This window comes from Micropterus salmoides, unplaced genomic scaffold (genome assembly GCF_014851395.1).
Source record: "Micropterus salmoides isolate LMB-PRFRI ecotype aquatic unplaced genomic scaffold, ASM1485139v1 Ms_hic_scaffold_13, whole genome shotgun sequence".
Classification (NCBI taxonomy): domain Eukaryota; kingdom Metazoa; phylum Chordata; class Actinopteri; order Centrarchiformes; family Centrarchidae; genus Micropterus; species Micropterus salmoides.
The window spans coordinates 23118144-23130156 of NW_024040374.1; the positions used below are offsets into that span (position 1 = coordinate 23118144).

Below are 12013 nucleotides of genomic sequence, written 5' to 3' on the forward strand. Positions count from 1 at the left end.
GTTTAGGGACAGAACAGAGAAAGATTATTTTCCTGTATATGAATTACAAGTTGAGAAAAACACTCCAGGCAACGTTTTTCCAATATTGTTGAAGCACTGAGGATTTTCCTAAGCTAACCTGTTAGCGAGGTCATTTTCTCAAATGAAATGCATAACAATGAACTGAAAACAACCACGGGCCTGATATGTCTATCAGAAGCGCTTCAGTGGGCTGGATTTAGAGCATTTCCAAGCCCAGTTTACAAAACAAAATCAAGAAGAGAGAATTGCTAATAGGTAGGAATCAGCTCTTTAGTGTTTGCATTTGTGTCATTATGCATCCATAGATGCATGGATTTGCAGAGCTGCTTATGTTTGCCATTTAAATCCTAGACGAGGACACTGCCACGGCTCCTGATAGACTACACCTCTGATGTTTCCTGGTGACAAACACCTCCACCCATCCCCTGCATCTCTTTACAGTTTGTCTCAGTCGCTTTGGTAAATTTCTCAGATCACAATTGAAATTCTCAAAACTATACTTTTTCAACCCCCACATCATCTCGTCACTTGTGCACATCATAAAAGCAGGTTCTCATTCTTTTGAACAAATTGCAACTGCTTTGACACATTTATGCAAATTATTATGTACAATTGTGTGCTGTTTCCTACGTTATCAACTGCTTGTGTAATTTGTTAACAAAATTATAAACGCAAAGGTTTTGTTTTTGCCCCCGTTCATCATGAGCTGAACTCAAAGATGTAAGGCTTTCTGTATGTACACAAAAGGCCTATTTCTCTCAAATATTGTTCACAAGTCTGTCAAAATCTGTGTTAGGGAACACTCCTTTGCCGAGATAATCCATCCACCTCACAGGTGTGGCATATCAAGATGCTGATCAGACAGCATGGGTATTGCACAGGTGTGTCTTAGGCTGGCCACAATAAAAAACCACTCGAAAATGTGCAGTTCCATCACGCAGCAATATTTGAGAGAAATATGCCTTTTGTGCCGCGACCCTGTACACAGGATAAACAGTTGACGATGCATAGAGAAAGTCTTAGATCTTTGAGTTCAGCTCGTGATGAATGGGGGCAAAAACAAAAGTGTGTGTTTATAATTTTGTTCAGTGTAGACAGATAGATAGATACATAGATAGATAGATAGATAGATAGATAGAGAGAGAGATAGAGAGAGAGAGAGAGAGAGAGAGAGAGAGGTCCAGCTCCACCACTCTCTGACATCACATGCACAGCCGAGCAGACATCCCCTGTGACTGCCATCATGGGATTACAGAGCCGTTTGGAGCGGCCACATTTGATTTAAAGCCTCTGTCATACACACAGAATGCAGCGCTAGCATGTGCAAGCAGGGGTGATGCCACACCAGCATGAAAAAGCTGCTGAGGGAGAGTGAAATAAATGAGTCCGCCTCTCTCTGCTTGTCTGTTGGCCTATCGCTCAGCGAAGTACGAGGGATAATTACTTATGAATGGATTGCTGCTATTGATGGGATTGGAATGGAGAGAAGGGTCAAAATGCTGTTTTAAAAAGCTTCATCTAACCGCTTAAATCAGGGCTGCACTGGGACAAAAAATTGGCCCTGGCATTTTTGGCCCAGGCGGCCCACCAAATCGGTCGGACACACCTCACCAATACACTCCTTCCATTTCGGGGTCAGATTAGGGGTGTGACGAAACACTAAGACGTGACATTGCACAAGATTGGTGGCCATGACTACAAGACAAGAATATTGTTGAATATGTCTATTATTTAGAAAAAATATTTGTTGATGAAATATTTGATTGGGGGGTCTGGGTGTCCTCCCCCAGAAGATTTTGAGCATTAAACACTTAATTTCCTGCATTGTGGGGCCTTTTTTTTGCACCAATTTAAGGTGGAAATGTCTTTAGTTTTTATGAAGGGAAGCACAAAATTCTGGTGGTAGGTGACAATTCAGAATATAAAAATATATATCAATATAATATATAAAAAAGTAGCTTATTAATTTTTAGCTTAAGTTACTTTTTTTGGACAACGCAGAGGTTTCTCCTATATTTACAATGCATTGCAGGCTTATTGTACAAATAAACCTTTTTCATAGCATTTTTATTTATTTTATTTAATTAACATTTCCTGGTGCAAGCTATTTTTCAGAACCATCCATCCATCCATCCATCAACAACCGCTTATCCTGTGTACAGGGTCGCGGGGGGCTGGAGTCTATCCCAGCTGACATTGGGCGAAAGGCAGGGTACACCCTGGACAGGTCGCCAGTCCATCGCAGGGCCACACATAGACAGACAACCACTCACACTCACACCTAAGGGCAATTTAGAGACACCAATTAACCTAGCCTGCATGTCTTTGGTCTTTGGTGAGAGGAAGCCGGAGTACCCGGAGAGAACCCACGCGGACACGGGGAGAACATGCAGACTCCGCACAGAAAGGCCAAATGCTTTCAAAAAGTGGTGGCTACATGTCCCCAGCGTCCCCAGTGTAAATGACCCTCCCTCCCTGCTCCCTCCCTACAGGTTGAGCTACTCCATGCTTACTGCTTCACCTCCACTCTCCTCCTGCTCTCTCTCCCTGGGCCCTGTCACTTTGTCCCTCTGCTCTGCTAACACAGCCTCCTCCTCTGCCTGGCAGGGGCCACGGCTCCCCTTTACTCCTGTGTGCCTGTGCCTGCTCTACAGGGTACTACAGCTGATGTTAAAACTACTGCAGCCCCAGTAGCAAACATATCTTCGCGTATTATTTATTATTTGTTCTTTTTGTGCATTTTGCGGCCTCCATCTGAAGAATGCAACGCAAGAATCAGAGGGCAAAGGGGGAGGGGCTCTGTAGGCTATAGAAAATTACCCAATGGTCCGCTGTCCATGCTTTATGGGCCGATCTTCCCATTTTTTAAAAGCAGTTAGCCTATATAAATAAATAATTTAAGTTATATCGGTCCCAAAGGTGTGTCGGCGCACCAAGCATTTGCCCGGTATGCCAGATTACCAGTCCAGCCCTGGCTAGTGTCCATTTAAATTATAGAACTGCCTCCAAAGTGTTTTGCAGATGGGTTCTGTAGCTATTAGTCAATTACGTTACATAGTATGCTGATAATCAGCTTTCTAATTTTGTCAGGCCTGTCATTCTGGGAATAGTATTGACAATGGTCTCCACAGTCTTTCTTCTAAATAAATGGAGAAAAAAAATTTAAAAAGAGACACCTTTCATACGCTGCCTGGTGGTCATTTCAGCGTGTTTGTCTATGCAAACAAAATTCATTTGATGTCTTTGTGAGACACAAAGATGAAAGCTGCGGGCAGACTATTTACTGGGCCACCCACGCAGAACCAGCACACAGCAGCATCACTCAGCAGAAAAGAAACAAAGAGGATCAAGGAACGTAAGTCGGGAAGGGATGAAACGCTCGCAGTTTGGGCACACAGGATCAGACAGAATGCAGAATGGCAAAGGCGTGTCTTGTTTCCTACTTAAACAGAGAAAGAAAAGCTGTCTTTTTAAAACTGTGATAGGCTGGCAGCAGACAGCAGCAGTGTGTGTTCACCAGAGTGAGTGAGCAAGTGACAAGAGCTGCTGTTGAAGTATACAGTACATTACCTTCTGCAGCACATGTTGGCACATCCTTGCCACTCAGCTATGAGTAATGATCTGTGGTGGCTCCAGTGGTGTTGAGTAAGAAATGGCAAGCGTATTGTGGATTTATCAAGTCCCGTTCCTACCTCCTCAAACCCCTACAATATCTTACACGTGTGTGGGCTAACATGAGCATTTCCATATATAACATACTGCAAGATATCTACAACATGAAGAACATATACCTTTTAAATGTCTGCACTACTCAAGGTACAAGGTAGGTTTATTTGTCACATTACAACAGGTTGTAAAGTGAAATTAAGTTTGTAACTCCCTTCTGTTAAATAGAAGACAGTAGACAGTAATATAAAATTAATCATAAAAATGGTAAACAGAAATAAACTATAATCAATGGAGCAGTGCAGTGGAAAAAAAAGTCTGGCAGTGCAGCAGCAGAAACTCCTATTTCTCTTCCCAGATGGCAGCACAGTGACCAGGCTGAGATCATTGGTACCCATTGATTACTTACTCTATATCTCTGTTGTTATATTAGTTGTTGGCATATTTACTATATTTGTATATTTATATTTGTTTGCTGTTGTTTACTGATGTCTGATCAGAGCATCCATATTTAGCAGAAATCCATATTTGTTGCTGGAAACCCCTGATGTACATCAGGGTGCTAGCGCCCATCCATCATTGATTGCAGCTTAATTTTTTTTCTGTTTTAATTTTTATAGTTATTTTTTGTGTGGGATGAAACCGGAGCACCCAGCGTAAACCCTCACAGACACCCTTCCATATTTGGATCTCATTTGGGTCTTACATGGAAGACATACTGTCTGTGTCTGTGATAGGAAATGGCCGTTGTAATCTCACCTTTTAATGTCTTCCTGGCTGAATCTCGTGAGCTCCTTGTAGCATTAGTGCAGCCTGTTGTGAGCATGGTCTGAGGTGGATGTGGCTTCAACTGGGTCTGATGATGTGTGGGCTGAACCCTATCAGGGATGGTTGGCAAGTGTACCTGCTCTGATGTCCCAGCTCTCCAGGCAGGGTGTTTAGTGGACATGGTGTGAGGACACTCCCTTCTAATGGGTCTCTCTGGTGAATACTGAGCGCACGTACATATTTGGACCAAGTCCAGTTTAAATAAGGAGATGCCATTTGATGAAAGGTTTGTTTTATGTAAGTGCCACCTCTATAGCAAGTGACAATTCAGATCTGCGTCGGCAGAGCCCCCGATATATATAATATAAATATAATATATAATAAATTAAATTAAAATGCGCATCATATAACGTTCGGCAAGCGGCGAGTCCGACACGCCCTCAAAAACACCGGTGGAAAAACACTGAGCTGCAGCACACACCTCTCATCTCCCTTCCACACAGTAGCTACCCTCCAGGCAGTCAATGGACATAAAGTTGTTACTGTGATGTAGAGACAGAGCTCAGATAAAAACTTTATCTTTAATCTTTAATGTTTTCATTTTTATGATTCTTATTTCTTTTTTAAACCCTCACAAACACGCTTTCACATTTGGATCTCATTTGGGTCATACATGGAAGAGATGCTGCACTGTAAATTAGTATTCACATTTAGTTAAGTCCACTTACTTCTTTTTAACTCAAGGAGCTCTGACAAATGTTGGATTTTGAACTCAACTACATAAGTTTTCTAAAGTTAAACTTGCATTAATTCATTGTGTTGACTATTTGAGACTTTTGTCAGATATGTATGTGTTGATTGAGTTTTGGTCTGTAAGTTATCAGTTGAAGAAAAGGTGTTTTTGCAGGATGAAGCAAGGAGCAAGAGAAAAAAATAGCCTAGTTGCTGTGTTTGAGAGAAACCATGGCAAAGTTGAAACATGGACACTAATTATTAGGGTTGAAACGAGTATCTGTTCCAGATCATTTTTAGGAGTATGAGTATCATGAGAGTAAAATTGGTCAATATCTGTTTTCTAATAACCTTTTCTAAAAAAATTTTTAATCGTTCTCTACTATTGTAATCAAAAACATTGCTCAGAAACTCAATTCTGAGTCTGTTCTATGAATAGTTTTCTTATAAGTATAGCAACTTCTGATTAACCTATTCCAATTTCAGGCTTGAATAACTCACTTCCAGTTAGTCCCACCCGCGTCCAGGTTAAGCTGAGTACGGATACAGATACAGAAAATAATAATAATAATAATAATAATAAGTAATAAGTCATATCTTCAAATTCAAACCAAAATCTAGACACTTTTGTGCTAAATAAGAAAGGACTAGTGCCACCATTGGAAAGGGTATGTGAATTAATTTTTTTTCCCTAAAAAGAGTAGATGAGATGAATCAATCCTTTATAACGTGGCCACAGAGAGCCAGACAAGGTTCTCACAAAGAAACATCTCTTATATCCTCTCAAGTACAGAAACAACAGTAAAAGGTAATCACAGACAAATGTTGATTTCATCTGGTGTTTTAGCATACACTCCTTGGTTCTTCCTTAGAGCACAAAGACATACAAATGTATGTATATAGCAAAGAATGTCACCACTGCCCCCCGCTGTGTCACCCACTTGTCTGTGTTAAAATCTCACATACATGTCCGCAGTCCTCTATTGTGAACCATGACCATTGATTAATAATTACTGTTAATCTTGTGGCTCTTACATTGAAATGTTACATTGTGACCAAAACGTATTTCCCCAAATTAAATACAGTGAGTACTAATAATGTAGAAAATGATCTGAATCTACAATTTAAAATTTATTTTCACAGGCTACCTGACAACAGCCTTACACATGTAAATTAAAACAAAATTTATGGTGTATCCGCTGCTGCGCTGCTCGTCTGGTGTCTCTGGTCAATGTGAGCCGGCTGCGTGACCAGCTGGGGATGAAGAGAAGATGATGGGATGGGGGGATAAGTTCAAATCCATGTCGGCAGAGCTGCAGAATGTACAGCACGGCCATTTGGGTCTTACATGGAAGAGATGCTGCCTGTGTCTGTGATAGGATATGGCATTTGTAATTGTGAGAAGACCTCACCTTTTAATGTCTTCCTGGATGAATCTTGGTGAGTTCTTTGAAGCGTTAGAGCAGCCTGTTGGGAGCGTGGTCTGAGGGGGATGTGGCTCCAACTGGGTCTGATGATGTGTGATCAGACCCCAGCACTCCAGACAGGGTGTTTGGTGGACCTGGTGTGGAGGAGGGATGAGGGGATGAAGGGATGAAAGGATGAAGGGATGAAGGTATGAGGGAAGTGGTCTGAGGTGGATGTGGCCTCAACTGTGTCTAACGATGTGTGAGTTGAACCCTATCAGGGATGGGTGGCAAGTGTACCTGCTCTGATCTGTGATCAGACCCCTGCTCTCTAGGCAGGGTGTTTGGTAGACATGCAGTGGAGGAGACTGGAGGAGGGATGAGAGGATGAGGGGAGCAGGGATGAGGGGATGAAAGGATGATGGGATGAGGGGAGCAGAGATGAGAGGAAGAAGGGATGAGGCTCCAATTGGGTCTGATGATGTGTGAGTTGAACCCTATCAGGGATGGGTGGCAAGTGTACCTGCTCTGATGTGTGATCAGACGCCAGCTCTCTAGGCAGGGTGTTTGGTAGACATGCTCTGGAGGAGACTGGAGGAGGGGATAAGTTCAAATCCATGTCGGCAGAGCTGCAGAATGTACAGCACGGCCATTTGGGTCTTACATGGAAGAGATGCTGCCTGTGTCTGTGATAGGATATGGCATTTGTAATTGTGAGAAGACCTCACCTTTTAATGTCTTCCTGGATGAATCTTGGTGAGTTCTTTGAAGCGTTAGAGCAGCCTGTTGTGAGCGTGGTCTGAGGTGGATGTGGCCTCAACTGTGTCTAACGATGTGTGAGTTGAACCCTATCAGGGATGGGTGGCAAGTGTACCTGCTCTGATCTGTAATCAGACGCCAGCTCTCTAGGCAGGGTGTTTGGTAGACATGCAGTGGAGGAGACTGGAGGAGGGATGAGGGTATGAAGGGATGAGGGGAGAAGAAATGGGGGATGAAGGGAGCAGGGATGAGGGGATGAAGGGATGAAAGGATGATGGGAGCAGATATGAGGGGATGAAGGGATGAAAGGATGAAGGGATGAGGGAAGTGGTCTGAGGTGGATGTGGCCTCAACTGTGTCTAACGATGTGTGAGTTGAACCCTATCAGGGATGGGTGGCAAGTGTACCTGCTCTGATCTGTGATCGGAGCCCTGCTTCCCTTGCAGGGTATTTGGTGGACATGGTGTGAGGACATCGCTTTCTGATCTTTCTCTCTTCTGACTCTTCAGCACTCTTCCATATTTGGATCTAGTCTGGTTCAAATTTGGAGATGCTGTTTGAGGAGAACTTTGTTTAAGGTTAGTGCCACCACTGATGAGCTTGGTCCGAGGTGGATTTGGCTTTAACTGGGTCTGATTATGTGTGAGTTGAACCCTGTCAGGGATGGGTAGCAAGTGTACCTGCTCTGATGTGTGATCAGACCCCTGTTCTCCTGGCAGGGAGTTTGGTGGACATGGTGTGAGGACACTTCCTTTTAATGAGTCTCTCTGCTGAGTCTTGAGCACACGTCCATATTTGGACCTAGTGTGGTTTAAATTCGGAGACCCTGTCTGAGGAGTGCTTTGTTTTGGGTAAGTGCCACCTCTGAAGAGCTGAGTCTGAGTTGGATGCGTTTTCAACTGGGTCTGACATTTTGTGAGTTGAATCCTATCAGGGATGGTAGGAAAGTGTACATGGTCTGAGGTGTGATCTGACCCCCTGGCTGGCGTGGTTTTTGAAGGACATGGTGATGGAGTATTTTCATTCCCCAACATCCACATATCTTTTATTTGGTCAAAACTTGGCTTGTACTTGATCAGCTGTTTATATTCAGTTAGTAGTTGATCAAAAGTCAGTGTTGGCGTAACCTCAGGTGTTTTGGTTACCTCTCTAATTTGTTCATATAGGTCGTCAAAGTTTGGGAGCGGAGATGTGGGTGATGAAGACCTTGGAGACTCAGGGAATGGTATATGAGAGTTTCTTGTCTTTGCAGTGCTTGGTTTTTCTGGCTCCTGCTGTTCAGCATTCTTCTCAGGGCTGAGTTGCGTAGCACCCCATTGGTCTCTCCCAAAGAGGCCTACACAGCAGCCTGTATTTGTCCATAGCCGGACATTGCAGTCCAACCCCGCAGTAATTATGTTTTCACAAGCAGGGTCACATTTAACACTCACCACCCCTGTGAAGTGAGTTCGCCAGGAGCCCAACAGAGGAGGTGGACACAGTGACACACGCCACCCATGTATATCCTCAAATGGCCCTTTGTCTGCCTGTTTTTTTAACCCGAATTCCTGAATGTCCCACAGATAAATCTTTCCGGTACTGTCCCCAGTCAGTAAAATCTGTTCATTGACATCAGTCGACATGGCGGTAATGACGGCACCTTCATAATTTACTGCCCTGAACTTTCCTAACAGACCTCCTTTGACATTAACAGACCACGCATTGATGTAGCCATCTGCAGAAATCAGCAGTGTGGCTGTGTCAATATTGACCTCCCTTGTCTTCAGACATAAGATAAGAGGACTGGTAGTCTTATTCCCAGTCAGAGTTGTAGATTTTTTATGTATGCTCTTCTCAACAGGTAGACTCCCTGTCCGGCCTTGATCTTTTCTTCCTGCCATGTGTACTCGAGGGCCCTCACTGGGATTGAGCCAGCAGAGAGCCTCGGCAGTCTCAGCATCCCAGATAACAATATTTCCATTGCTGGAGGCGGTAACCAGCGTATTTTCGTGCACATCCATTGAGGAAATGTCATTTAAATAATCATGCTCCAAAAATCTGTTGTCCTGTTCCTCTAAATCCAGGTCAAAAATCCTCTTGGAGTTTCTTCCAGAGACAAACACTCTGTTGTTAATGCAGGCAATACCCGTCACCTCCCTCGGCACAGTTACAGGAAGAACGCCGAGCTCTGTGCCGTTGTTAAAGTTCCACAGTCTCAATTTCCCATCCTGGGAAACTGTGATTAGTCTGCGTTGCGCTTCATCAAAGGACATGGCAGTGAGCCCCTCATTCTGACCCGGAGTCACCTTGAACTGCATGACGGCCTTTCCTGTTACGATATCCCACACTGTCACCACACCGTTTCGGCAAACAGAGACAACCTGTTTGAAGATGCTGTGATAGAGAGCACCGCAAAGGGGCTTGTCGTGGGATGTTAAGGTTTCTTTGAAAACGTCTGTTCCTCTTCCAAGATATTTTCCTATATCCGAGTTAGCCAGGACTAACTCATTGTTGTGTATGTTATAACACACACTGGAGATTGGGGCCCTCCCCATGTCTTGAGCCTGGAAGCTTTGTCTACACATCCAGCCGTCCTCGGACCACACGCGTACATTCTTGTCCTCCGATAGACTGACAAATATTTTGTCTATGGGGTTGAATGAAATGCAGGTGATGGGTTTGACATGTCCTGTTAATTCCTGTTCGCATGACATGGTTTTGTGGGGAAACCACACCCGCAGCAAGCCATCTGTACCACCAGTCACCAGACGCTCAGCTGAAGGGGAGTATTCAACACATGTGAAAAACTCATTGTCTCCGCGGCTCCTGAAGACTTTTTTAGAGACTTTGGTTCTGGAAGGCTTGGGTAGGCCAGCAAGGACCATTGTCTTGGATGAATTACCGCAGATGGCAAATGAGTTGAGTGATGTAAAATATTGGATCGTCATGCACGTATCATTAAAGACAGGGACTTTAACACATAGAAAGTCCTTAGATGTTTTCTTCAACAGGGCTGAAACACAAACTGTTTTATACGACCGCAGGGAGATTTTGTCGTACAGCTCTGGGCAGAAGAGACCGTTTTTCTTTACGTTGTAGGAGATAAACACAGACAAAAAGCCTTTTACATCACCAAAGGAAAACACTGCTTTAGTGTCTTTGGACCAGTAGTTCATGGCGTTCACTATGTTGTCCTCTACTATTAAAGAGTGACTGATTTTAAACATCTCAGGGAAGTCATTGCAGTCATAGAATAACAGTTCCCTGTCAGAAGTGGAGACAGCCAGCTGTTTCAGTTCTCTGAGGTACACCATGTCATGAACACACATTTTGTTGATGTGTGAAAAAGGAAGTGTCTTTTTGGTTTTGTATAATGCAGTTGTGTATTGCATGTCAAAGCTGTCAGTCCAGGCTTTGAGAATACCATCCGAGCTGATGGAGAGGTACTTACCTCTCTGGTAACTTCTTGTTTGTCCTGTTAATTCCTCATAATCCTGATCAGTTTCCCTGCCATCCTCGTAGGGAATGAAAAGCAGACGAATGATTGCTTTACAGTGATCCACAGGTATCTTGGTGATAGGTTTGGGAAAGGCTTGATTTTTATAATCCATGCTTTCTGACGCCTTATTTTTATTCAATAGGAAGTCCATTAGCTCACCAAGGTCCACAGTGGTGTCACAGTTTGCGTCAACTTGCATGTGGAGGGCAATCAGTTCTTCTTTATCAACGTCACCATATAACTTCCTCATCGCTCCACAAAACTCTTCCATATCAAGCCCTCCACCTCCGTCTGCATCAGCCTCTCTGAATAACTGGACAATCTGCGGGATGTCCTTATGTGAAAACATTTTGTCTGTCTTTGTAAATTCACTGGAATCCATTGCAGTCTTCTCTGGAGTATATTCTGCTATTTCTGTGTGTCTTTCCATTAGTACTTCGATATAACCAGGCAACTGGTGTTCGACTGTTTGGGCCGTTTGTTGAAGTGAGAATAATCCTTATACACACCAGGTTATATAGGATCCTAGAAGCATAGATGAAAGACAGATTCTAGAATCATTGATCAAAGCCAATTGGTCTTTGAATTCCAGAATATATTGATAATGTAACGAAAATTTTAAATAAAAACAAAAATTCAAACTCAAACAAGCTGCTTTCTTTGTTGAGAAGGAAATGATAATTTTTATAAACGTATGCCTTGAAGGCTCAGTGTGTAAGTTTTAATGGCATCTAGCGGTGAGGGTTGCAAAAAACACTGCTCACACCTGCGTGTGGATTTATTCATTGTTTGGAATCCCTTGGACAAAACTCAGTTTCACTCTATAACTTGTTATATTGTGACAATAAACCTACCGAGTTTAAATAATTATTATGTGAACTGATCCTGCTAAGTTGAGAGTTTTGCTTTTGGCTTTTATAATTGCTTCTATATTAATTTATACTGTCTGTTATGTAGCAGAAGAGAGTTACAAACTCAATTTCACTCTATAAACTGTTATATTGTGACAAAATAAATCTACCTAACTACCTAAAGGGAGAAAAATTTTATCCACCTTCATGCTACACACAGAGAACAGTATTACACAAATATTTAAAATTATTTGAAATCTATCTGTAATTATTAACAATTTGTGTTGTTTAAGTTCAGACAATTTAGATTTCAACTCTTGTAAAGATTTTTA

At 42.8% G+C, this 12013-nt stretch overlaps 1 protein-coding gene across 1 annotated transcript; it reads right to left on the minus strand.

The window, feature by feature from the left end:
• Positions 1 to 6299: 6299 nt before the first annotated feature.
• Positions 6300 to 11392, minus strand: LOC119900939 (WD repeat-containing protein on Y chromosome-like). Its single transcript, XM_038716276.1, has one exon. It carries the CDS (start codon positions 11258 to 11260, stop codon positions 7712 to 7714), a length of 3549 nt encoding a protein of 1182 aa, XP_038572204.1. The 5' UTR covers positions 11261 to 11392; the 3' UTR covers positions 6300 to 7711.
• Positions 11393 to 12013: the final 621 nt, after the last annotated feature.